The following is a 25,999-nucleotide window of genomic DNA, read 5'->3' as shown; positions in this document are numbered from 1 at the left end:
TCACCAATGTGGGAATCCGGGATTTGGGAGGATGAGGATGGGACGTTGTCATGTTTGATCGTAGAAGAATTCTTCTTGGAAGATCTCGGTCTCGGAGTACCGGATTTAGAGTGGTGTCGTTTACGTGGAGTTCCACCCTTGACCATTTGGATCTTTCGTGAAGCCGAGCTGACTTTCAAAGCAGGGCTTTTTAAGGTCCTTTTAGAAAGTCCATCAATAGAAGTAGATTGCTTCTTGGTGGGCCGGGCCCGAGATGGAGAAACCACCGAAACAGGGGCATCATCTTCTCGCGAAGGAGGGGTGGAGAGAACGATCTTGCTCCGAAGCTTCACCTTCTCGATTGCTATCACCGGGGCTGGATCTGCGAGACCCTGATGCTTCGCCAGAGCCTCTTGATTCTGGAGTTCCGCTTTAAGATCATCTCCCAACAGATCGTCATTCTCGAGCATGCTTTCGTCCATGGAACCAAAATCATCATCACCCAAGTCAAGACAGTCCAACTGTGGATCCATCCGACCGAAATCCAGAGCATCATCCCAAACTGAATCAATCGGGATGTGAGTTCCACCAGTCTTTTCGCCCTCTGGACACGTCTCAGGCACATGCAGAGGAGAATTTATCACGGCTTGGGATTAGCGGATGGGACCGTAAGATCTCCAGGGACCGGAAAACCATTAGAATCAATCAAAGGAGGATTCAAGGGCAGCGAATTTTCTCTGGCGTTCTCCTCCTCCTCTTCAAGCGTCAGTTCATACCAACTTTTCCTACGAGGGGGAGAAGAGATTTGGTTGTTCAGAGAGAGATTAGCAAGCGATAGGTGGGGTTGAAGGTCAACGGGTATGGACGCCTGAATTGTGAAATTCAGGGATTTCTTAGCCGAGCTTCCAATGCCGGGGGGAGAAGGCGATGATGAATCGGGACGGGAGGAAATGTCCGTTGCTTTTCCAGACTGCGACTTCTTTTGGAGGTTGAGGCGGAAAGGGCGATCTTTTGGAGGTTGGTCCCTTCTTTCTATAATGATATTTTATTAACCTCGTGCACGAAGAACCAAAATAAACCAAACGTATAAAGTTTTGGTCCTTCACACTTGTACGAATGTTAAATTGATCAAACTTGGGAATCAAGTGTCTTAAACCCAACCACAATTAATGGTAAAACGTCTGTGAGATGTACGGTTGAGATTAAGTTTCCATGTATAAGGAATTTTTAGAAAAAAGGAAAAAAGATAATAATACAAAGACCGACTCTTCGATTTCCCAAAATCAGAACCAAAAAGGATCTATAAATTACAAATCCCCTGTAAAAAAAGGTTAAAGCCCTAAAGATTCTCGTAAAACCTAGCTATAGCAGTCTCTCTCGCTTCTTATCGGAACCATGAGCAAGTCTAGCAAGAAATCCGACACCAAAGTAGTCAGCTTTCTCCTTCTACTTCTTCTTCTTACTCTGTTTCGTGTGTGTTAGATAATTTAAAAACTCTGTTTTTTTATATGTTGATTTCTCAGGTTGAAGCCGCACCACCTGCTTCAATGACAAAGCCACTCAAGAAAGGTACGATTTTTTTTGACGATTCAGTTCTATGATTCTGATCTAGGAATTTCTTTTGATATTGGAACTCTTTAATCCCAGCTCACAATACATGCACTTTTAAAAAATTTGTCTTGTTAACTCCTTATCTTAAATTTGTTTATTTTCCCAATTTTACTTGGATGCTTGATGGTAGCTCATTAGTTTTCGTGTTCTTTCTGCTTGGATGGTTTGGGGATTACTTGTTAACTGAAAGCGTGTGTTGTATTGTGTTGAACGAGAGTGTTCTTTTTTTGTTTGCTTGTTTATGCCTTCTCAAGAGCTATGTTCTATTTTGAATTTTGTTTGCTAGGTAAGAGAGATGCGGAACAGGATTTGAACATCCAAGTTCCGAAGAAACAGAAGAAAGAGTTGAGTGCTGCTGTTCTCAAGGAGAAAGCTGAGAAAACGGTACCGAAGAAGGTAGATAGCAGTTCTGACTCATCAGATTCTTCTGATTCTGAGGAAGTGCAGAAGGTATAACTCCAATCTTGCTGTTTAATTTGTTTTGAGCAATTTGACAAATTTAGCTAGCTTGAGTTAAAATTGTGTACAATGTTCTGTCTATACTAACCTTGTCCCTTTAATTTTCTTTTTAGACTAAGAAAGTCACTGAAAAGGCACCTCCATCTAAGCTGAAGGATGACTCTTCTTCTGAAGAAGAGGAGGATAATTCTTCTTCTGAAGAGGAGGATGATTCTTCTTCGGATGAGGTAGGGATTGCATCATAAATATTCTCTGAATGTTAGAGCGTTGCAAAATTTGTTTTCTTCGAAATTGATTTATTAATAATGTAGGAACCTGCCCCTGCAAAGAAGCAACCAGAACCTCTTAAGAGAGACAAGGTAGAGAGCAGCTCATCTGATGATGATTCTTCTTCAGACAAGGTATGAGTTGCTGCATAATTACATGCTCCCTCAATGTTAGAGGGATGTCATAAGCTTAGTTTGCAATTTTTCTTGTTGAAACATTGATAGGAAACCGCCCCTGTGAAGAAGATTTCGAAGGTAGAGAGCAGTTCTTCAGAGGATGGATCTTCTTCAGACGAGGTAGGAGTTGCATTGCACATATTAGCTCAATGTTGCAACATTTTATAATATGCTTAGTTAAAATTCGTTTTTTTCCTTTTATAAAATTTGATTAGGAATCTGTCCCTGCAAAGAAGCAACCTGCAATTGCTAAGAAAGACAGCTCATCCGAGGATGGATCTTCTTCAGACGAGGTAGGAGTTGCATTGCACCTGTTAGCTCAATCTTACAACATTATATCATATGCTTAGTTAAAATTCGTTTTTTTTTTTCTTTTATAAAATTTGATTAGGAATCTGTCCCTGCAAAGAAGCAACCTGCAATTGCTAAGAAAGACAGCTCATCCGAGGATGGATCTTCTTCAGACGAGGTAGGAGTTGCATTGCACCTGTTAGCTCAATCTTACAACATTATATCATATGCTTAGTTAAAATTCGTTTTTTTTTTCTTTTATAAAATTTGATTAGGAACCTGCCCCTGCAACGAAGCAACCAGAAATTGTTAAGAAAGACAGCTCATCTGAGGATGATTCTTCTTCAGATGAGGTATGAGTTGTTGCTTCATTACATGTTAGCAAACTGCCCCTGTGAAAGCTTAATTGAAATATGGTTAATAAAACTTAGGAAACTACCCCTGTGAAGAAGCAACCAACAGCTGTTATGGCAGACAGCAGTTCATCGGATGACGGATCTTCATCTGACGAGGTAAACATTGTGATTTACATGGTAGCTAAATATTACACAAATATCATAAGCTTATTTCGTAATTCTTTTTGGATAAAACCTATTTAGGAGGCCGCACCTGCAAAGAAGCAACCAACTGTTGTTGAAAAACCTAAGGCAGAAAGCGGCTCGTCTGAGGACGAATCTTCTTCAGATGAGGTAGAAATCGCATCATTACAAGTTTATTTCAATGTTGGGAGGAGTGATGTATGGTTGATTTTCATTTTTTTTTGTTTTTGTTTTGATAAACCATAATAGGAATCTACCCCTGTTAAGAAGCAAACTGCAGCCGTTAAGAATGCCAAAGCAAAGAGCAGTTCATCAGAAGAAGATTCTTCTTCAGACGAGGTAAGAATTGAGTTATACATGGATACCTCAATGGTAAAGTAATATTATACACTTAACTTTGAGATTTATATTTCATAGGAGCCCACACCTGCCAAGAAGCCAACAGTTGTTAAGAGTGCCAAACCAGTTGCAGAAGATTCAACATCCTCAGAGGAAGATTCTGATGATGAGGTTTGTTTTGATTCAGTATCTATGTCTTCATATATACTAATTAAAACATGATAGTTTCAGTGTATCTTTATTTGTTATTTCTCTAGATTGGATATTTTCTAATGATTTGTGATAGTTTTATATTCTATACACTTAATATTCCATAATATTTTCCAACTTGCAGGAAAGTGATGATGAAAAACCTCCAACGAAGAAGGTAATTACATTCTTCCACCAAGTTCTTTTCATTATTTATATGCTTCAGAAGTGACAGTTAAAACGGTTTTGCAGGCTAAAGTTTCACCAACAAAAACTTCTAAACAAGAAAGCTCTAGTGAGGAATCTGATGAGGAGGAGAGTGAAGATGAGAAAGTGACCCCAAAGAAAAAGGTACCATTATTGTTGCTTCTTTTCCGTATCTCCTTTGGATGGATAGTTCTTTATAGAAAATCACTTGCGAATGTTTAATAATAATTTTTGCTCTATCTTTCCTAAACCAGGATTCTGATACTGAAATGGTGGATGCGGAGCAGAAATCAATTACAAAACAGGTAAAAACTCATGTGAAGTTCTTATGAATTTTATTCTTTATTTATGATTATATGTACGTTCTGTGTAGTGTCGTTTTTTCGTTATCAAGTTTTATGTGATGTATTTTGTATATTACAGCCGAAGACACCAACATCTCAGAATCAGGGAGGAACAAAGACCCTATTTGCTGGAAATCTTTCCTATGGAGTTAAGAAAGCTGACATGTAAGTTATATAACATTTTTTTCTGGTTCGTCGGATTAAGTGTTAGTTGTATGATATTTATAACCCAAAATACAGAGAAGATTTCTTCAAAGAAGCTGGTGAAGTTGTGGATGTTAGAATTGCTTTACATGAAGATGGGAAGATGAAGGGATTTGGGCATGTTGAATTTGCTTCTGCAGAAGTAGCTCGGAAGGTAAATTCATATTGGTTAACATTGGAATCATTGGAGTGGTTTTGAAATTACAATGATTATTGGATCTCTTCTGGGTGTTTGGAATGCAGGCATTGGAACTGAATGGTAGATCCTTACTAGGCCGTGATGTCCGGCTTGATCTTGCTAACGAATCTGCACGCAATACTCCAAGGAGCAGGTACATTTCTTACTCGCCATATGAGAGCATGTTGTGAAAGTTGATTATGCATATTTGTTTCCAGGCTAATATTGTTTTGCTGGAATTTATGCAGCAATCCTGGTCGCATAGCAGAAGGAAGCCAAAGTCGAAAGCTTTTTGTGAACGGATTCAATTCTTCTCTTGGAGAAGATGAAGTAAAATTCTTGTCCACATTTTTCCTCAAACCAATATGACTGACATGTTATACTTGCTATTTGTGTAAATCTCTGATGCAAACCGCTAAATATCTGTTTTGAACATGATCAGCTCAAGAGTGCCTTTAGAACTCTGTTTAGTACCTGTGGAGAAGTGGCAAGGATTTCTATTCCAGTAGATCGTGAGACTGGTGCCATTAGGGGGTTTGTAACTCTTCTCTCCTGCCTTGGCGATTGATGATAACTATGACGCTCATGGAAGTTTTTTTTTATTCTTTCAGGATGGCTTTCATAGATATGAAAAGTGGATTCAATGAGGCTTTGCAACTCGGCGGAAGTGATATTGGAGGAAGGAACATAACGGTGGAAGAGGCTAGACCAAGAGTTACTGATGAGGGGGCTGGTTCATATAACAGACCTGAAAGGGAGGACGGTGGCCGTTTCTCAAATAGAAGACCTGGTAGGGCACCTGGTAGAGATGGTAGGGGACCAGGCCGTTTCAGTAAGCCTGGAAGAGGACCCAGCAAACCAAGTATAATTGCATCATCCCAAGGTTTGTTTCTTCTTCCTTCATGTCCCCCTTTCTTTTGTGCATTGTAGAATTAGTGTTCTTACAAACTTTTGTTTTGTATTTGGTCTTGCAGGGAAGAAGACCGTCTTTAATGATGATGAGTAGGAGACTTTTTTTGGTTGGAGATGACTCTTGTGTTTGTTCTATCTTTTATTTAGCTTTTTTTGGCCTCTAGTTAATTTCGTTTCCTATCGATGAGTTTACTCTCTTCTCAAGATATATTATGTGTTGGCTTCTCTTAAACTAAGAGCGTTTTGCTACTTAAATTTTTGAACAAGTCCTTTAATGGTTTTCATTACTAGCTTTGCTGCATACAGTTTCTCTCTAATTAGTGAATCGAGGTCACACACTGTTATCTTCTTTGCTCATACCAAACTTTTTGGTAACACTTACAATAAAGATCACGTGTTAGATATGAATGTTGCTCAGTCTCAATTCATTCCCAAAAAGAATGAGCAATTTCTCTTTTAAGCTTAGTTTTTTACTGCAACGAATCAAATTAATTTAACTCTTGTGGTAACAAAAAGTTAACTAATTGAATAAAATGAAAACCATATACCAAAATATAAAAAGAGATCTAAAATCTTGCTAATGTTACATAATCATTTACAATTTTCTATGACATGTATTTGCAAGAATTACTTTATTATACAGAATCAATAAATAAATATTGGTCCAAAAAAAATAAAAAAACGAAAACATAAGCCGAAAGAAAAACAATTAAAATAAAAAAAGGTTACGAGTTACAAGTTCGAACGAAACACTGGTTAAACCCTAGAGGCCTTAAACCTTGTGTCTGCGCCGCGTTACCTATCACTCTGACCGCTCTCAACTTCTTCCTCCTAAGCAAATTTCTTCAATCCTCTGCGTTCTAGCATCATAATCCTTCGTGTGGTTTCGTTTCTCAAAGTAAGTTTGATTTCTTTACCCTTCATCTTCCAGTGGTTGTTCCTTTTCGAAGGTCTGTATCCAAAATGTAATTGAGCACAGCGTTTGATTAAATCCTAGTTTTTTTCATCTTCTATTGTACTACACGGCTCCGAGAAACTTCACCTAGATCAATTTCTCTATAATCGTTAAGTTTTGGATTGAAAATCGATTTTTCTTTTTTTTTTGCGGTGTTTTTTGTATTTATGGACTCTGTAATTTTGCTGCAGAATTGGTTGGTTGAGAAAGATAAAACATGGTTGAATCGGAGAAGGCATCCGTTGAAGAGCTGAAGAAGAGGATAAGGAAGAGGACTCGTGGGAAGAAGAATGAGCAGCAAAAACCGGAAGAAGAAACCCACAATGTAGAGGAAGTCTTAGATGAAATGCAGAAGAAGAGTGGAAAGAAGGTTAAGGAAGTCAAGTTGCAAGGGAGAGGCCAAATCGAGGAAGAGGTGGAAGCAAAGGAGGAAGGCGAAGAAGATAAGAATAACTTGATTGTCAGGGAAGGGATAATGACTAACGAGACTTTTGAATCCCTCAACTTATCAGAGCAAACTTCAAAAGCTATGAAGGAGATAGGATATCTTTACATGACGCAAGTACGAATATCTGAACCTTCTTTTGATCTTCATAACTGAAAACAGGGTTCTGCGGCTGAGTCTCTTTCTTGTATGTTATCATTCAGATTCAAGCCGGATCTATTCGGCCTCTAATAGAGGGAAAAGATGTTCTCGGTGCTGCCAGGACTGGTTCTGGTAAAACCCTTGCTTTTCTCATACCGGCTGCAGAGTTGCTGTATAAAGAGCGTTTCTCCCCTTCCAATGGGACTGGTGTCATTGTTATTTGTCCCACAAGAGAGCTTGCTATTCAGGTAAATTCTCTTTTTCTACCTATGGCGTTTTAATTTAGCAACAACCATACTGTGGTTGCGAGTAGATGAGTCCTGTAATTCTTGCAATGCGTTTGGTATAACAAATCTGGGATGTTATCATCTCTCATGTAGATGATTCGTTGAAACTGCGTTGGATATGTTATGTATGAACATTGTTGTATATTCTTTTGCGGCCTCCCATTGCTATTTTTACAGTACTATTTTGATATTTCAGACCAAAAATGTGGCGGACGAGCTACTCAAGCATCACTCACAGACAGTCGGCATGGTTATTGGTGGCAATAACAGAAGGTCGGAAGCACAACGCCTTGCGAAAGGTGCAAACTTGTTGATAGCAACTCCGGGACGTCTTCTTGACCATCTTCACAATACAAAGGGTTTCATTTATAAACACCTGAAGGTACTGTCCGTTCTATGGTTCCATTCCGCGCGTTTTATTGTCTCCTTTTTGTGAAGCAGATGCTAAAAGCTTTTCTGTTGAGCGAGAAGGATATCATTTTCAAGATGCCATAGATGAATATCTGAGTTGTAGACAGCAGCATATGCTATATTCATTTCTGTTGCATTAATGGCAGAATTACAAAAGGAATACTATGGATGCCATTCACACATTTTTACCTGGTATATTAAGGTTTTTGCTAATGAATGTTAATGGTTCTATATATTCCCTACAAAATGCAGTGCCTTGTGATTGATGAAGCTGATAGGATACTGGAAGAGAATTTTGAGGAAGACATGAATAAGATTTTAAAGATTTTACCAAAGGTATATCATCTTTTGGGGTCTTAATTGAAGTCTATTCAGAGAAGATATGGGAAAACTAGATGAGTTCTTACTTGTCAGTATCATAGATTTCGTTTTGTTTTCCTTTATAGAAACATTCCATTATGATGTGAATTTTATTATGGTATTGTTATTATAGTTCATTGGAATTTGTATGTTCAAATGCCAACACAGTGCCAAAGTTTCTGGCTTATGCACTGATTAAAGTTATTACCATGTTCCTGCAGACTAGGCAAACTGCGTTATTCTCTGCCACTCAGACTTCTAAGGTATTTTTCTGTTGGTTGTGGTCTTTATTATTAGCATTTCCTGTTTCTTAATGATTACTTCTCTTGGTGAATCTTGCAGGTCAAAGATCTTGCTCGGGTGTCATTAACATCTCCTGTTCATGTTGATGTCGATGATGGCAGACGCAAGGTATGAATTAAAAAAGTACTCTGGAATGGATATTTAAGGAGCATGGAGAGTTTTCTTAATAAGTTTTGAAAACTGTTAGGTGACGAATGAAGGATTGGAGCAAGGCTACTGTGTTATTCCGAGCGAAAAAAGACTTATCCTTCTAATTTCCTTTTTGAAAAAGAACCCTAAAAAGAAAATCATGGTATTTTTCTCGACTTGCAAGTCGGTACAATTCCATGCAGAAATCATGAAAATAAGCAATGTGGATGTTTGTGATATCCATGGAGGACTGGATCAGAATAGAAGAACTAAAACCTTTTTCGACTTCATGAAAGCAGAAAAAGGTATCATGTTATGTACTGATGTTGCTGCCCGTGGTCTCGATATTCCGGCTGTGGTACATCTCCTCATCTATGTTCTTGGATTCATTGTGTACAATTTTACTTGCTCAATGTTTTTGATTGAGGTCACAATTGTGTTTAATTTTCTTGTCTGTAGGACTGGATTGTACAGTATGATCCTCCAGACAAGCCAACGGTAGGACAAACACTTCCTCCTGATCGGTTTTCTATATCCCTTTGGCTATTTCGTGTGTATCTTGAATTGTTCTTTGGTGCTGTTGTTTTCAGGAATATATCCATAGGGTTGGTCGAACGGCCCGTGGAGAAGGAGCAAAGGGAAAGGCTTTGCTTGTATTGATTCCTGAAGAGCTTCAGTTTATTCGCTACCTTAAGGTAAGAATGGTTTTTGAATTTTTTTATTTCATTTTGTGGGTTAACAAACTTGTGTGTTTTAATTGGTAATATAATCTTCAGGCTGCAAAAGTACCTGTTAAAGAGCTTGAGTTGAATGAGAAGATGCTAATGAATGTTCGATCTCAGCTGGTAAGAGTTCTGATTTAGTAATGTTGTTGGGTTAAGTAACATTTGCAATTGGATTCGTTGTGTGATAATAGTGTTTTTTGTTCTGTTCCACAGGTGAAATGTGTTACCGAAGACTATAATCTGAACAGGTTAGCCAAGGATGCATACCGAGCTTATATCTCAGCATACAATTCACACTCTTTAAAAGACATCTTCAATGTTCACCGACTCGATCTCCAGGTAAAAAGAAGCAAAAAAAAGTTGAATGTTCTTCCCAAGATTTTGTTTATGGGATATAGCTCTGATATCTCGGGTTTTGATGTTAAACATCACAGGCGGTTGCAGCATCATTCTGCTTCTCTGGTCCACCTAAAGTGAATCTGAACATAGAAAGTAGGGCTGGGAAAGTGAGGAAAGCAAGGAATCAGCAAGGTCGCAGTGGCTTCGGCCCTTACAGTCCCTATGGCAAGTCCAAACCTAAAGATGCGTGATGTCTCGGATCGCCTTACAAAATTACTATTTGCTCCTTAGTTGGACACTTGTTTTTGATTAATTACCACCAAGTTTTGTTTCAAGAGTATACAGCATGTTTAATTTAAATGAAATGTTTCTTATAAGTTATAATACCTGGCTTACTAGCAATATTTTTCATTTCTGTGTGATTATATAACTTTCAAATCTTGTTGATATCGTTTGCTTATCATATCATAAAAAACATAACGAAACATAAAAATAAAAATGGAATGAACAAAAGCAAACCGTATGTTACTTTATTGATTGATAGGTGATACATGAAAAATGAAAGCTAAATCTGTTTAACCGGAAACTAAATATCAGAAATCGAAACATGGGGTTTATGCTAACGAAGTTTATTCAGAATACTGCTTAGAAGGAAACAGCCTTTTAAACCAAAGCGATCAAAACTAAATATGATAGGATGCAAAATCTAAAGAGATCAAAACGTTAAACCGGTCTGAAATCTTCAGCTAAAACCTATTAAACCAAAGCAAAAACCGAAACAGCCAGAACCGCAAAGACAACAAAACCGGAACTACAAAGCTGGACTGCTGTTTTGAAGGCATTGCTCTTCTTGGCCTTGGGAGTTGACGCCGGAAGAGATGATGACGAAGATGAAGAGGAAGAGGAAGAAGGAGGAGGAGACTCTGTCGAAGACTCCGTCTCCATAACTTTTACGATCATCTTCTGACCCTTTTCGCAGTGGCCCGAGACACCGCTGATGAAGTAAAACAAACCGGGTCGATCTAGTTTAAAAACCGTGTCTTCGTTGTTTGAGTAGAGTTGCGGTTTTGTGGCTTTGCATTTCTTGTACTCTTCTTCTGACACCACTAACACTGAGTCTTTCGTGTAGTTGAAACCTTCACCAAAACACCAAGAGTACTTACACATATAATCTTTAAAATGAAAGCTGCATACAAAAACATATTAAAGAGACTTACGTAGAGTGTCGCCAACTTTAAACCGGTTATCTGAAGCCCATTGGTTATACATATCTCCACGAGTCTTAGATTTTGGTACGATCCAACCATCTTCACCTCCAACTTCAAATTCAGTGCTCGAAACACATGAAAACATGTAAAATGATACAAGAAACGTAACGAGAATGATCTTCTTCGATGAACCCATTTGTTGTGTTTGGATTGATATCAAGGGAGCTCGCTCCAACCAAAAGTTACACGGATTGTTTCTTTTTTTTCTTTTTGTGCCTTATGAATGCTTGAGGTTTTGAGTTTAAAAAGAGTGAGAGACTTGGAGATTTGTTAGACTTGACCACTTCTTAGGGATAATTAATGGATATCTCTTTGACTTGGTATTTTATTTTCTTGAATCGAGTAGATAATTTGTCAAAAACAACTTGACTAGCTCGTGCAGTTGTTGAGGAATATCAGATTTTGTGGGATATTTGCTTCTTATTTGAAATTACAAGTTTTATGTGGACAAAATAATTCTTAATATTTTAGTTTAGTTTAAATATAATTAGTTACAAGAATCAAAATGCTTACGGATACATAGGAGTGTATGAGTCGAATTTTTGGTGACGACAAAACTCAAAAGCAAGTTTCTCTTCTCATTGACCATTTCTGCTCAGACTTGTAAATTTTAAATATTTGGGTTAAAATTGTCAATTAGAATCATTGGGAAACATTAGTGAATTTGGAATAATGGAGGCACTTTCTCCCAAAAAGGCTCCATTCAATTTCTCCTCTACCAAGCCCTTTAGGGTTTAACGTTAAACCCAGAATCCAACCTTCATAGTTTCTATTCGATTCGAGAATCTCTGTAAAGATCGAAAATGGCGAATTCAATGACTACGCTTTCGAGAAGACTCTATCGATCTCTTCTCTCGAACACAAGATTTTCTCAATCTTCCATGTCCTTCTGCACCAACAACATCTCTTCCCGAGAAGACTCCGATTTTGACGAGTTATCGGCCAACTCGGACACTGAATCGCCCATTGAACCGAAAGCTTCAGACCCGGTTTCTCGATTTTCCGGAGAAGAACGCGTGATGGAAGAGCGTCCACTCGAAAATGGCATTGACTCTGGCGTTTTCAAGGTATCAAACTTAGTTTCTAATTCCAATGGATACTTATGGTTTCTATGGCTTCGATTCCTGTTTTTGTTTTTTTCTTCTTGGATCGATCATTGCCTTGAGTATGATCATTTTGTGAATACCATTTGGTTTCTATTAGTGAAGGTTTTACTGATAGTTAGCGAAATTTAGGCAATTTTGGTGGGGCAAGTGGGTCAGCTTCCTTTGCAGAAGAAGCTGAAGAGTGGAAGAACAATCACTCTCTTCTCTGTAGGAACCGGTGGGATCAGGAACAATAGGAGACCTCTGATTAACGAAGACCCGAGGGAGTATGCGAGCCGGTCAGCTGTGCAGTGGCACCGTGTATCTGTTTACCCTGAACGGTTGGCTGATCTTGTGTTGAAGACTGTTGAACCAGGGTTAGTACTTCTCTTCTGAGATCATATTTAGCTTTTGAGGTTATGTGATGATGATAGAAAAGGAAACTAATATTCCACAAACTGAATCAAATATGTGTGCCTTTGATCCTCAGTGAGAAAGGATGAAACTTTTAACTGAATCTTACTCGCTAGAATCAAAAATCAAAATTGTAACTCTTTTTAGTGTATGTGTTACTGAATAGCATGTTTGGTGTTCAATACAACAGGACAGTTATTTATTTGGAGGGTAATCTAGAGACGAAGATTTTCACTGATCCAGTCACTGGTTTGGTTCGACGTATAAGAGAAGTTGCAATTCGTAGAAATGGTATAACTCCATTTGTTCCTTCACGCAGATTTAGCATTTCTTACATATTTGATTGGGGGAAATCTTATTCTCTGTTTTTTCTTCCCTACAGGTCGAGTTGTGTTTCTAGGAAAAGCTAGTGATATGCAGCAACCAAGTTCTGCTGAGCTTAGAGGCGTTGGCTACTACTGATTTTTTTACAAATAAATTGTCATAAAGGTACACAATTTGCTATTGTAGTTTCTCTTCTGTTGTCTCTTCGTGTAACTTGAAAGTTTGGTTTAGTCTGCGTCTTCTATTGCCAATGGCTCTGTTACAATGTTTTTGGCAAATAAAATCGAACCAAACCCTGTCAAATACATTTGAAAATAAACCGAATCTAAACCGAAATCTCGATTCAATACAATATGAAACCAAGACCATTGTCCACGTGTTTGCAAACATTGCATGAATGCCACCTAAAAGCTGAATATGTCCTCCATTTGTTTTACTCTTCCTCTTTATGTTCTCTGTCGCACACAAAAACAACAATCGCTCTCTACAATGGCGGAAAGGTTCTCTAGCGGCGAGGCTCAATATTGGCCCATCTACGGTACCACTACCACCTCCACCGTTAGCAACGGCCCCATCGCTTCTCTTGTCCATCAGCTCCGATCTCATTCACCAACCTCTTCACAGCTCTTTGGTTTCCTCGCTCTCTTCATTTCCAGCGGAATCCTCCTCTTGCTCCTCGGCGTAAGCGTCACCGCAGCCTTGCTCGGTTTCATAGTGTTTCTTCCATTGATCATCTTATCGAGTCCCATCTGGATTCCCGTTTTTGTCCTTGTTGGCGGGTTCTTAACGGTATCAGGATTTCTTGTTGGAACGGTGGCGGTCGTCTCGTGGACGTACCGCTATTTCCGAGGAATGCACCCGGTTGGCTCGAATCAGATGGATTATGCACGTAGTCGGATCTATGACACGGCCTCTCACGTCAAAGATTACGCTAGAGAATACGGTGGTTACTTCCATGGCAGGGCTAAAGATGCGGCCCCTGGTGCTTGACCTGAACCGATTGGTATAATCTGCTTGGGTAGAATTAACTGATCCCGGTTCGATTTACCGTTGAGTAACACAGTTAATGGTAATATTATACATTTTGTTATTTTAGTTTCCGTTTACATTTTGTAATGTACAAGCTTTGTGTAACTTGAAATGTAATATTTTATTTTGTTTCGAGTTTTTTTTTTCACATTTTTGGGGCGACCGCGACACTTATATTATGTCTTTCGGTTATGGTTTTTGAATACTTTATTTCGATAGATCATGTGAGTAAATAACTACTTCAAAAGTTCACGTAAAGCAATTCATGATAAGAGTAACTTCCTGGCTTATTTCAGACGATACGGAAGAACATGTTACATCCTTTCTGTGTTATTTCTCTAGTCACATTAAATTTTCTTTATTATTTAAAAGAAGTCGTGTTCAAACTTCAAAGTTTGAAACAAAAAACAATTTACATAGCTACTTTTCTTGTTAAACGAATATCCTAAATTAATAACCCTATATATACGTTTCGTGAATTGTCTATCTTTGTAATTAGATAATACGGTATTGGTAAGATTTAAAAGCCTATATTCATGAAATAGAGTAAAATTATGTTCACACTGGTCTATGACTCTATGGTATTAGTTTGTCGGGTTGGAAAGATCCCAAACTTTAGTAAGAAAACCTTAATTCGAACTTTTACTATACTAGCTAGCTAATTAATAATTAACATTGTGGGCTGATCATTGATGCATGAACTGAAACACTATTGTAGTAGAACTTACTTGCCCTCTGAAGCTAGTAGCTACTTCATTAACTTTGGGATAAACGAATCATTAATTGTAGATTCAGGATTGGCACAGATTAATACGCATATATACACAATGGTTACACGCTCGAACGTGACATTACGGATTTAAAAAACGACTAGGCATATACATAATTAGAATCTTATTCACCCCAAAATTTTTGTTGACTTCTTGGTGTTTTGATTTGAAGTCAAAGCCAGCCAGACAAAAAAAAAGGCCCAAGTCAACACCAATACTTGGCTGTGAACGTCAACCGTTGATTTGGTCTTAAAAAGTTGACGAGTATTTTGGCGATTGTAATCATTAACTAGGCTAATTAAAGTCCATCATTGGAGCCTTTTCACCGCATAGGCATAGACGTGGAATAAAATTCTAATTACTCCATGTGTATAAAAATAGAAACGTATAGTTCAACCACATGTAATCACTTTTTCTATGATCCTTTGTGGAATTGTAATGAACGGTTGATATGGAAAACTTATTTATTAGTATATTGGATCTTTTTTCAAATCTATACTCAACTTGTAAATTTGCCAAGCGTAATAAATACATAAATTTAAATCACACAACTATATGCATAAAACATGTCATGCATCTACCAATAACAAGGGATTGTACCAAAGATCCTAGAGAGAACTTACCATTAACTTGATAACACCGCAAATTGTAACAATCAAATCCTCAAAACTAAACTTTAAATTTCTTTTCCCGTCGGGTTTAATAGTGACCCGACATAAGAACGGGTAGGGCGTTCCGGGACCAAACTAGCACGTGGCGACCTTGGAGGCACTTCTTTTAGCTGATGTCCACTACAATCGTAGTATATCACGCCGGAGTAATCCAACGGCTCACATTTTCCTCCCATCAAAATCTCCCTCTGCCAAACGCCGTACTCCTCCTCATCCTCCTCCATCACCATCTCCACTGGTGTCTTCTTCACAGCACCACCGTCGTAAGGTTTATTTTTCCGACCAACCATAGTCATCGCCTTGTTGCTCAAGGTCGTCATGAGCTCCTTCGAACGCGCCCTCATCGGTGAGAAAGACCTTGCGGGACTCCATCCAAACCTTCCTCCTCCTCCGCCTACTTCGCCACCCTTCCCGTTAGCCTTAGGGGTTTCGAGATAGTCTTCGAGATAAGTTTGCTTCCGAGTCATCTTGGGTTTAAGCTTCTTGGAGACTCGGCTTGCGTGTCTAGCACAAAGTACCATGAGAGAGACGAGGAAGTTCATGCTTAGGCGCTTGTGTGCGGAGGTGACATGTTCCGGTGTTGATCTTTCCATCGCTCCGTCGTTTTCTCCGGCAAGTGAAAGAAAAGGGTTTAAACTCAAAAGATTCGTTTTCTTAATAATGCGGTTTCTCTCTCTCTCTCTTGTCTGAAATGGTTTGAGTTACGTATATTTATATTAATACACGCGTTGATGTAAAGGTTATTTAATGGAGTATAAAAAGGGAGTTAGGTTACCGGCTGACTCGGTAGCCTTTGCGTTGACATATATATTGTGTTGACATTTTCTTGATTTTGTGTAATGATCTTTGGGTTATATAATATGATATCAATGAATAATTACATTATAATTATTTAATTTATGTTTTTGTGTATGAAACCTAACGAGCATGCGAGAGACATGCATCAACGATCTCTTGATTAAACTCTTACGTGTTTGATCAATTCATTTTCCTTGATAAATATTATTTGTTTCAATATATACATGCGTTAATCTTATTAGAAAAATTATTATTGTAGCAATCATAATAATGCGTCAGCTACTCTCATTATCATTTTTGTTTTTATATATCTGCATTTTTATTTAATTTTCGTCAATTTTTGCATAATTGGAAAGTTTAATGTGTTATCTTCTTTTCTATTTTGGTTCGTCGGTTCATGTATGTCAAGCACTAGTGGTGGGATCACAAATATCAGTAACGCAATCAATTGAGGTGAAAAACCCACTCAAAATTTAGGTGATGACCAATCGATATGCAATAATTTATTTTCACATGTTTATCACAAAGATCACAACTAACATGTGTCAGCAATTGAAATTAACAATCTTATCATAGAAGTTCTAACCACAAATAAAACTGCTCGATCGCTTAGTATTTTCAATATCTCAACAGGCTGATCCCGCCTTTAACAAAAGCAAGAGAGGGTAATTTAGCCAAAGTACCAAACCCGACTTGTTTTTGCTAGGTTAAACGGAACTAACTATCAGTAAGTAAATATGAGGTCGTTAATTTTTCTCGAGTTTACATGCAATTAACTGCTAAATACATTGCGAGTTAGTGTAAGAAAAAAAAAATTAATGAGTCTGATAAATTTTCTGGCTTGTTTACAAAAAAAAAAAGAAAAAGAAAAAAAAAACTAGGCTTGTTGAGAAAAGAAATGATGAATACGAGCTCTATTATTAAGTTCCGTCCTAATGTAATTTTGTATAGTGCTTATATAGTTTTAATATGATTCGGATTTATATCCTAGTCATCACAATTATAAAAGTGATGTATCATCATGATCACGACTTGCATTATCGATACCCTTTCGTGTTGCGAAACACGTGTCTAAGTCTAAGTTTAAGTCTGACATAAGAGATTAAATGGATCGTGTTAGCTTAGGTCGGGTCGGGTTAGTGATAGTGGACCTATTGTTAGGCTTAAAACTCATCAACTTGATCTTTGTCACTGAGCAATGAGGCATCATCAACAATACCCAACAAGACGGTGACCGGTAAATAAAAGGGGCCAACTGAGTTTTTCTATTTTTGTTTTCGTTTGTGAAACTATGACTCGGTCTCTCTCTCGAATCTCGATCGTCGTTTTTATATTTTGTTACGATAGCTTTGTATAAAGTAGTTGTTTATGACACTGCCGTTGTACCCCGTACATAGTGTGATTGTGTTTATTCTTCCATTTGTTTTTTTAATCGTTTAGAGTTATTTTACTTAGCCAAATGTTTTCTTCACGTAATCACACCTATAGTATAATAGTGTTTCAACACTTTTAGTTCGATGTAACCATAAATATAAACTAATTTCATTTTGTTCCAAAGTCCACTTGATTGTTTATTCATTCCCATAGAGAACAAAAAAAAAAAAACAGTAATAACTAACACTTACAAATTACAATAGCCACTTTGATTAAGGCTCATTTTATTATTACAGCAAGAGTCGTTACAAATGTAGTTGACCGGCACGAGCCGTCTTTTATAAAACCACTCATTCAAGTTTCATTTATTTATTTGTTTTAATGACATTTTACAATTCATAACCCTATCATATTACCAAGAGCTACTAAATGCGATATACAACTACGTACGTAGTATTAATTAATAAGAATTTCAACAAATTTGGTGGAAGAGGAACTATAAAGAAGTATACCTTAAAATTCAAATAGTTTGGTACAAATAATTAACAAGAAGACTTGATCGGTGTTGAAGGGGAGTTAGGAAGCACGATATCCAGGAGTGTTAGGTAGCCTCCCTCTATAACTTACTTAAAATTCAAATTACAAATATTTTTATCCAATAAATCTGCGCATGGCTTAGTCGGGTTATTCCATTTTGCAACAAACTCGCATTATTCAAATCATTACACTTCATCTTAATACGTAGAGAACTAATCCAACATTAGCAAATACGTGAAGATCTCTTCAATCCGTACGTGGTCCCAAGAAATAGTTGACCATAGAGCACGTTTGAATATATGTAAATTTGTACAAACATTATGTACTGTTCCTTTCAAGTTTTAGCTAATATAATCAAATAGCCCTTTATAATTTGTACAACTTTGTTTTTGTTTGTTTCGAATTGTCTTATAGTACTTTAAGAAAGAAAGAAAAAGATTGATAGGGAGAGGCGATTCTTCTAACATTTTGAAATGGTGATATATATACTTTATTATAGATGAGTACTAGAGAATTATCACTATCAAGGGAATCACACTCATCTTTTATAAATCATTATCCAAATAATCAGATAGCAAGTGTACGTTAAAATAATGTAAATAATCAAAACATAGAGATGCAAAGACTTGAGCATTCTTTTTTTTTTTTTTTTTTTGTCGCCGACTTGGGCATTCTTATTACAACAGCTTTCAGTTACTACTATTTGTCTCTCTAGCATAACAATTTCTTCTATTGTTTGTACAGTAAAAGGAAAAAGGGCCCATGTCTACACTATCGGCCCACTATGATATGGACGTACAATATTCCATTTTCATATTAAATGGGCTTTGTAACATAAACCTACCTTTTTTTTAATGTTTTTTTCCCCCTTTTTTACAATTATAAACGCACATTAACATACGTAGTATGAACTAGAAAAAAAACGCCAATTAACAAACTTCTATTTGGGTTATGCCTCCCTCCTGTAGTGAAATGACAAATGAGTAAGAAAAAAAATCGATATAGCTTTACACAAAATTTTAATATCCTATAACAAAACTTGTAGAATAATTGAATTATTGATAAATGATCAGATATGAAAGTCTATGTAAATAATTATAAACGTTTTTTTGTCATCAAAACATATATGAATAATTGGGTTTGTTTTTATAAAGTAAAGTAGCTAAAATAAATCACTTTTTTTGTTTTTTCCCTTTTGTCATGAGATCCTACAAGAAAACATAGTGAAATCTAGAAACTTATTTATTAACTGAAGAGTTTTCTATCCTTCATCTCTGGTTATTATTTCAAACTGCATAAAATTTGATTCTTTACTGATCAGGAGGCCTTCTTGGGCTTCAGTACAAATATTTGTGTGAAAAACTTTTGAGAACTTGCATGTCAATTATATTGGATATGGTATAAGTTCATATGCAGCTAATTGTAGTATAAGTTTGCAGAAAAGAGCGTATCGGCCTTTACAACAAAACACACCGATCATGACAATCGTATTGATTTTTTTTTCATGCAATTATAATACAGCTACAAACTTCATCCAGGAAAAAAATATGGAGTATTGTATGAATCTAAACAGTGAATTTCTTCACTAGTGACTAGTGATCGAAAACTTACACGAATATGTAAATAAGATTATATAATTTTTTTATACGATAAAAAAAAAATTAGGTGAATATTTTTTTTGGACAAACACTAAATAGGTGAAATTTTTTAAATTAAAATTGATTGTAGTATACTTCTCTATTTAAATTATAGAATTCTACTTAATTTTTCACTTATGGATCATATAATCAGTTTAATCATAGTTATTTTTTTTTGGTAGGAAGTTTAATCATAGTTATTATACGTAATACGACTTAATTTGCCTTGTGAATATGAATAAATGAATAAAAATATATGAATGGCAGTAATAGTATCATTATATATAGCTGATGTTATAAATAAATTTGAATTCAATCTAGGGAACAAAAAAATCCAACTTGTTTCAAAGTCAAAAATTGTGTGCAGTGTAGTAAAGAAAGTAAAAGATAAAAAATAAAAGATCTCAACATGTATATGCAATGCTGGAAAGAAAAAGATGAACATTTGCCACAGCTAAATCTCACTGTGAATAAAAGAAAGATTTGCTTTCTTAAATATATTTTAAAAAATTATGTTTAAAGTTCATAAAATTAATACTTAAAAACTAGCTATGAGGCAGCTACCTCTGCTGGGTTCAACTAAACAACAACAACAACAACAACAAAGACAAAAAATCAAAGAAGAAGAAAAAAAACAAAATAAAAAAAGATTTTCAAGAAACCCTAAAAATCCGCCATTGAAACCGGACGCGTACAGTACTCGCAACTCCTACATCTTCTAGGGTTGGTATCTCTGTAGCCACCACACCTCTCGCACTAGCAAAGCTAAGCTAGGGCTTCTTATTTGATTATAGGGTTTGAAATAAAAACACACACACAAAGGTCGTCGGCTAATTTACTTTTCTTGTTCTGTCCGGGTTTCATTCTTTATATATTGTATATATAGATCTGCCTCTCTAACACAATATGTACAATTTGCGTTCTTTTGGTTTTTGTCATTACAGTCAAAGTTCTTGTTTCTCATTACCCAGATCAAAGGTTTTTTTTTTGGGGGGGTTTCTTTTCGTACAAATTCAGATCTAGGGCTTTTCTCAGAGATAGATTATATATTTTTCTCCCTTCTACAATTTTTTAAATTCTTTCTAAAATTACTGTCTGGTTTGATTACAGTTTTTGCAGATTAGTTAACTTCGTTTACTCATATAATCTAGGAAACTGAGTAATATAAATTCGCAGATCTGCTTTTGGTTCTTGTTTTGTTTCTTCTCATCTCTTATTGAATCTCTATTTTCTTATAATAAAGTTTTTAGTTCTTCCAATATATTTTTTTTTCTTTTGGTTTTTCGTACTCTAAGAAAGATACATCATTTAACTAATTTATGTGTTTCATTTGATTTTGACATTTTTTTAATTTCTTCTTTTAATTATATTCTAAAGCTGCAGATTAATTATTGTTTTGAATATTTTATCAATTCCCAAAATAGGTTTTGCAGCTTGACAAATTTAGGCATGGGGACTCTTAATTGATCTCCTTCAAAAAAAAATTTGTTGTTCTTTTGCTCTTTCTCAGAGAATAATGTAAACCTTAATCATGGTTTATAATCCTCTGAGTATCATTCTCTTTATAGAGAACTCACAGTTTCTACTTTACTAGTGCTGTGCTTAATTAGAAACCAGCATACTGATATTCTTTAGAGATGTTCAAAGTTAACACAAAAACTAAAATAATTTTTACAAAGAAAAGAAATAATAACGGAGTCCAAATTAAAACAACTTGCACTAGATCTCATATTGTGTTTTCATGTTTGGCACTGCACTCCACATGACCTTAGACAACATATCATATGAATTTGTCGACTAGTTGATACAATACAAACATATAAGACCTATCACCTATGTACCGTGAAATGTTGTGAAGCTGTAGATATATTTGTTTGTTTATAAAATTTGCCTTTTACTTCTTTGTGTACTATTAGTATTTTTTTCTCTTACAAAAATGTCTCTTTATTATCTAAAGTACTTTTGTCATCTCAGTGATCACATAGAATATGATTCTAGTATATTATACTTTCATATTCCTTCCTGAAATTTCTACGTACACTTCGTGTTTGGGACTTCTGTAATTAATCCCATAGTACTGCAATCCCTTCCTAGCTCCATTTTACTAATTATATAGGAACCAGCAGCTAGTACAATCAAATAAAACTTTACATTAAAAAAAAAAACCATAAAATCTTTATCCTCCATGATTGTCTCTATATGTTTGGCGATAAGGTTAATATGAATATAGATCCATTAATATAATCATGTGTGTTTGTAATCAACAACTAAAAGACACACAATTCAAACATGTCGTGAATCCAATGTTAAGGCACTGTAGATCAAAAGTGGTTTAACTTTTGTTGATAACAACGATAAAATCCCATAATAGAGGTCTCTTATCTGATATTACAGTCATCTCAGAATCAGATGCCTACATATTTTTTTATATATATATTTCTTTTTTTATTTTGATAAATCACGAAACTTTACGAGGCTGTAGTTATAAATTCTACTAGATATTTTAGTAGTTTGTTTTTTCTGCTGTTTGTATGGATGTGTGTTTTTCTTAGGAGCCGAAAGCAAAATCATAGACCAAAGAAAAGAGAGGAACCAAGGTACACAACATATACCTAATATGGGACAACCATCAATATACGAAACAAACATAATAAGATTTTACAAAATATATAGGCACTTTTCCACAAGATAATTGCGTAAATAGGCACATTATAATTTTATCGTAGAAATAGAGATTTTCACAATCTTTTTTACAAAACAAGTCCTAAAAAAAAACCTTGTAAGCCCAAAGTAAACTTTTCTTTTTGTTTATTGCAAATCAAAGACAATGCATAACAGACATTTTCGCAACATCTCTCTAATTAATTGATTTTACGCTAACTTGATATTCTTTCCGTTTTAGAATAGATGATTTTTTAGTCTTATTTTCTTCAAAAGATTTTCTCACAATTATTCTATGCACAATTAATTAGATTTTTATTAGTTTTAACTATTTATATTATACATACTGTTTTTTCATTGGTTGAATTGTGTTATTGTAGATATTAAATGATGTTTTAATCTAAAAATAAGCAAAAATTAAATGATTTCTTAAGATGTGTGCATTTTCTCAAAAAATTATTTAGTTTATAAGCAAGGGAGAAAGTTTTTATGTGTATTTCTGGTGTAGTCTGCAGCACAGGGCTGTGTAACTTCTTATAATTTAACATTCCTACACCGGACTATAACAACATCAACCACCCAAGGTTTGATGGCAAATCATACGTCTATCTGGAAGTGGCATCAAATTAAAGTAACTTCTTAGCTCGAGGCTATGAAAATGGTGAGAGACGTATATATAGGCTTTGATTGGTGATACACAAAAAAACTTTACAAATACTACCGTTTTTTTTTTATTTATCACAAACTTTATCAAGCTTTACTCTTTTTTTTTTGTAACGCTTTTCTTTACAGCTTTACACTGTTACGTAAAAGTTTACCATTACAGTTTACAGTTTTTTTTGTACATTTTTGAATACGTTATCAATCAGACCCATATATTCTATTATAGTATAACAATGGAATACAAAGAGCACATGCTTAGTGCAACATATAATTTTATTAGAAAAGAGAACTGTGTGAACATCATGTGCTCATAATTAATCATACCTTTCATATGTTTTCTATCATTAGTTATATCCAAAAAGGTATCATATAAGATTCAATTTTTGATATTTCAAACTAATATAGTCTATATATATGATCAATACTAAATTATCGGTTCCAAAGAGCAAACGAGATAGATAAACACACCCACACACACATAGATTATTAATAATCAACAAAAAAACGCTTAAAGGCTATGCATATCGAACTATAAAAATAACATATCATACAAATTGCATTAGTTTTTATTTATTTATTTCACATCGATCGATTTTAATACACTAACGAAATAAAAGAAAAAGCATTCATATAAATCAATAAGATTCATGTATATCTCTCACCAAACTAATATTAATTTGAGATATATACTAACGGTAAATCACTGTCAACACATGTTTTGATAGTTGTACATGAGGTCTCTTGGTTTCGGCAAGAAGTGATGAAGTTCAGTAAACTGATGCTGCTGCAAGGTACACAACCAAAAAAATATTCGATGAGAATTTGGCATGAAACATAATAGTATAGTTAAATAAAAGGCGCCTTAATTCGAATCTCTAATGTGGAACTATATAATAATAACCAATCCAAAACATACACAACAACTAGTACGAATTATTAAATTTGAGATTGCCTCTAAAACTTGAATATAAAAATTTATGGAATAAGGTACCTCAATGGAATTAGCTTCCCCTTGACTGCGATGATGATGAATTGGAAATGGTGAGTTCAGTTTGTTGATTATATCATAAGACTCGTTAGAAATGTGATCTTTCTTGGTCATCACAAAGTCGTTGCAAACTGCAAAACGATCGTTCTTGCCAAGCTCTTCGATATCTTCTTCGCAGTGCGTCACCTTGAAAGAACTTTGATTCACTTTGCTTATATCATTCTTTACTATCTGATCACCCTGATGATGAACTCCTTCTTCCACAACTTTTACCAGTTGTGATCTTCCTTTCATCTTCATCATCATTTTCTCCATTGTTCTATCCTTTGCTCTTTCTCTTGCTTTGGCTCTTTCATCCTTGGATAACTTCTTCAAAATAGGCGTACGTGGTTCTGGCCTCTTTCTCTTACCTCTCATTGATCTCCCATCGACCTTGTTTCCTCTTGTTTCTACTGCAAACCCATGAATATATTAGGTTGTACAAGTATAATGGTTTCCTCGTTTTATAACTTTTTTTTAATAGAAAATTGTGACTCTAAATCATTGTAAAACATCAAGGCAACTGTAAAGGTACGTACCAGTGGTGTTAGTATTGCTGCCTCTATCGTCGACCGTCCACATGGATGCAAGTTCATATAGATCAGACGATGTATCCATGGATCCTAACGCCGGTCCTTAATTAATTACGAAATTTACAATTTCAGATTCACCATAAAGATATAAAAGAAAATTAAGATGAAAACTTGAATAGACTTAAAACTAGAAAATAATGTATATTTACGGGTTTGAGATTCGTCGCCGCTGCTGAAGCCGCACTGGTGAGAAAGGGTTTTAGCAATCTTTATGATCTCGGGTTTGGCTTGTGTGAGCAACCATTCAACGGTTTTGCTAGCTTTGTCGAATCCAAGCATGTCTTGTAAGCCAAACAACTCTCTGGCGACATCTAGCGAGAGTCTCATCCTACGATCTCGTGTCCCTTTGGCCGTTTTGATCTTGCTGTGCCTGTCCGTTCTGCTTGGTTTCTTGGCTTTTTTCATTTTCTGGTCTTGAGAAGTTGAGATTGTCTGGGAATCTTCGATGTGGGTAATAGTCTCCGAGGGCTCAGCTGGTTGGTCTCCAATGGTGTTGTTCAAAGGATGGAGAAGTGATGGATGATGGTTGTCATTGGTGATAATTTCTTGATTATCATCATGGCCATTGTTTTGTGGGAGGAAAGAGGACAAGAGGGAACAATCCGGGACGAATTCGAACTGAGAAAAAGGAGAAGGTTGTAGGAATTGATGAGGGTGATGGTCAAGATGATTGTTTGATGTGTTGGAGGTGGACTGAATCAAGATGTCGTTAAAGGAAGAGGAAGGACTAAAAGGGAGCACTGCTTGTGAGGAATAATGGTCATTATAAGGGAATAACATGTAGTCATCATTGATGGTGGTAGTAGTACTACTGAAAGTGTTGTTGTTCATGTCTTTTTGGGGGGGTTTTGTAGCAACAAAATTAAAATTAAAAAACCCTAAGACAAAATTTTGAGAATGACACTTGTACCAAAATCTTCTTCAGATTATACACACACACACACAAAAAAAAAGATAAGAAAATGAGAGAAAGCATAAACTCAAAGAGAAAAGTTATTGTTCCAATGACGAAGACATTGATCTCAGCCAAAATCAAATCTTAGAAAAATATAAGATTTTCGTTTTTTTTTTTCCTTTAAGCCTGCAAAATCAAGAAAGAAAGAAAGAGCAAGTAATAGTGATTAGTCAAAAATAGTACAATATGTCTTTGTTCAAGAGAATCTATGTGTATGTGTGTCTAAATGTGTAGAGAGAGAGGATACCTTTATTGAAGCAAAGGACTAAATGGTTGAGAAAGACAACACAAGCAATGTACTTAAATGAGTCTATGTTCTATGAACTAGAATGGAGAGAAAGAGAGAGAGAGGGAGATAGAAAAGAGAGAGAGAGAGAGAGAGAGAGAGAGAGAGACAGAGGTA

The 25,999-nt window shown here is 35.8% G+C and overlaps 7 protein-coding genes across 11 annotated transcripts; 4 read left to right on the top strand and 3 right to left on the bottom strand.

The window, feature by feature from the left end:
* Positions 1–36: 36 nt before the first annotated feature.
* LOC17891084 (nucleolin 2) lies at positions 37–6,005 on the top strand. Of its 4 annotated transcripts, none has more exons than XM_023785927.1 (23): positions 37–996; positions 1,503–1,548; positions 1,877–2,040; positions 2,163–2,276; positions 2,361–2,450; positions 2,541–2,612; positions 2,708–2,785; positions 2,884–2,961; positions 3,059–3,136; positions 3,215–3,295; positions 3,383–3,472; positions 3,572–3,661; positions 3,740–3,832; positions 3,996–4,028; positions 4,103–4,201; positions 4,312–4,362; positions 4,481–4,566; positions 4,642–4,759; positions 4,849–4,937; positions 5,032–5,113; positions 5,226–5,317; positions 5,395–5,666; positions 5,758–5,996. In XM_023785927.1, exons 2-23 carry the CDS (start codon positions 1,527–1,529, stop codon positions 5,787–5,789), a joined length of 2,004 nt encoding a protein of 667 aa, XP_023641695.1. In that variant the 5' UTR covers positions 37–996; positions 1,503–1,526; the 3' UTR covers positions 5,790–5,996. The 4 variants fall into 4 exon arrangements, with proteins under 4 accessions (XP_023641695.1, XP_006297119.1, XP_006297118.1 ...); XM_006297057.2 differs by lacking the exon at positions 37–996 and adding an exon at positions 1,221–1,407 and having other exon boundaries at positions 5,758–6,005; XM_006297056.2 differs by lacking the exons at positions 37–996; positions 2,884–2,961 and adding an exon at positions 1,221–1,407 and having other exon boundaries at positions 5,758–6,005.
* A 446-nt stretch (positions 6,006–6,451) lies between these two features.
* LOC17893686 (DEAD-box ATP-dependent RNA helicase 51) lies at positions 6,452–10,201 on the top strand. The gene is made up of 13 exons (XM_006297264.2): positions 6,452–6,593; positions 6,842–7,212; positions 7,299–7,484; positions 7,720–7,905; positions 8,187–8,270; positions 8,516–8,557; positions 8,637–8,705; positions 8,785–9,084; positions 9,186–9,224; positions 9,317–9,421; positions 9,503–9,571; positions 9,665–9,790; positions 9,886–10,201. The coding sequence occupies exons 2-13, from the start codon at positions 6,868–6,870 to the stop codon at positions 10,039–10,041; spliced, it is 1,707 nt and encodes a 568-aa protein (XP_006297326.1). The 5' UTR covers positions 6,452–6,593; positions 6,842–6,867; the 3' UTR covers positions 10,042–10,201.
* Positions 10,202–10,376: 175 nt separating this feature from the next.
* LOC17891727 (mavicyanin) lies at positions 10,377–11,198 on the bottom strand. The gene is made up of 2 exons (XM_006298573.2): positions 11,008–11,198; positions 10,377–10,926 (listed from the first exon to the last, which is right to left on the bottom strand). The coding sequence occupies exons 1-2, from the start codon at positions 11,192–11,194 to the stop codon at positions 10,547–10,549; spliced, it is 567 nt and encodes a 188-aa protein (XP_006298635.1). The 5' UTR covers positions 11,195–11,198; the 3' UTR covers positions 10,377–10,546.
* Positions 11,199–11,793: 595 nt separating this feature from the next.
* Positions 11,794–13,196, top strand: LOC17893421 (single-stranded DNA-binding protein, mitochondrial). The gene is made up of 4 exons (XM_006298437.2): positions 11,794–12,125; positions 12,294–12,520; positions 12,748–12,848; positions 12,940–13,196. Exons 1-4 carry the CDS (start codon positions 11,862–11,864, stop codon positions 13,017–13,019), a joined length of 672 nt encoding a protein of 223 aa, XP_006298499.1. The 5' UTR covers positions 11,794–11,861; the 3' UTR covers positions 13,020–13,196.
* A 128-nt stretch (positions 13,197–13,324) lies between these two features.
* On the top strand, positions 13,325–14,060 carry LOC17893519 (oleosin 1). The gene has a single exon (XM_006300055.2). It carries the CDS (start codon positions 13,371–13,373, stop codon positions 13,869–13,871), a length of 501 nt encoding a protein of 166 aa, XP_006300117.1. The 5' UTR covers positions 13,325–13,370; the 3' UTR covers positions 13,872–14,060.
* Positions 14,061–15,130: 1,070 nt separating this feature from the next.
* Positions 15,131–16,103, bottom strand: LOC17892563. The gene has a single exon (XM_006298549.2). It carries the CDS (start codon positions 15,942–15,944, stop codon positions 15,357–15,359), a length of 588 nt encoding a protein of 195 aa, XP_006298611.1. The 5' UTR covers positions 15,945–16,103; the 3' UTR covers positions 15,131–15,356.
* Positions 16,104–23,612: 7,509 nt separating this feature from the next.
* LOC17890843 (transcription factor TCP18) lies at positions 23,613–25,609 on the bottom strand. Of its 2 annotated transcripts, none has more exons than XM_023786763.1 (4): positions 24,791–25,609; positions 24,588–24,683; positions 24,013–24,461; positions 23,613–23,805 (listed from the first exon to the last, which is right to left on the bottom strand). In XM_023786763.1, exons 1-4 carry the CDS (start codon positions 25,470–25,472, stop codon positions 23,728–23,730), a joined length of 1,305 nt encoding a protein of 434 aa, XP_023642531.1. In that variant the 5' UTR covers positions 25,473–25,609; the 3' UTR covers positions 23,613–23,727. The 2 variants fall into 2 exon arrangements, with proteins under 2 accessions (XP_023642531.1, XP_023642532.1); XM_023786764.1 differs by having other exon boundaries at positions 23,613–23,802.
* Positions 25,610–25,999: the final 390 nt, after the last annotated feature.

The sequence above is a fragment of the Capsella rubella genome, unplaced genomic scaffold, assembly GCF_000375325.1.
Source record: "Capsella rubella cultivar Monte Gargano unplaced genomic scaffold, Caprub1_0 scaffold_3, whole genome shotgun sequence".
Lineage (NCBI taxonomy): Eukaryota > Viridiplantae > Streptophyta > Magnoliopsida > Brassicales > Brassicaceae > Capsella > Capsella rubella.
This window is presented reverse-complemented; position numbering and strand designations above follow the sequence as displayed.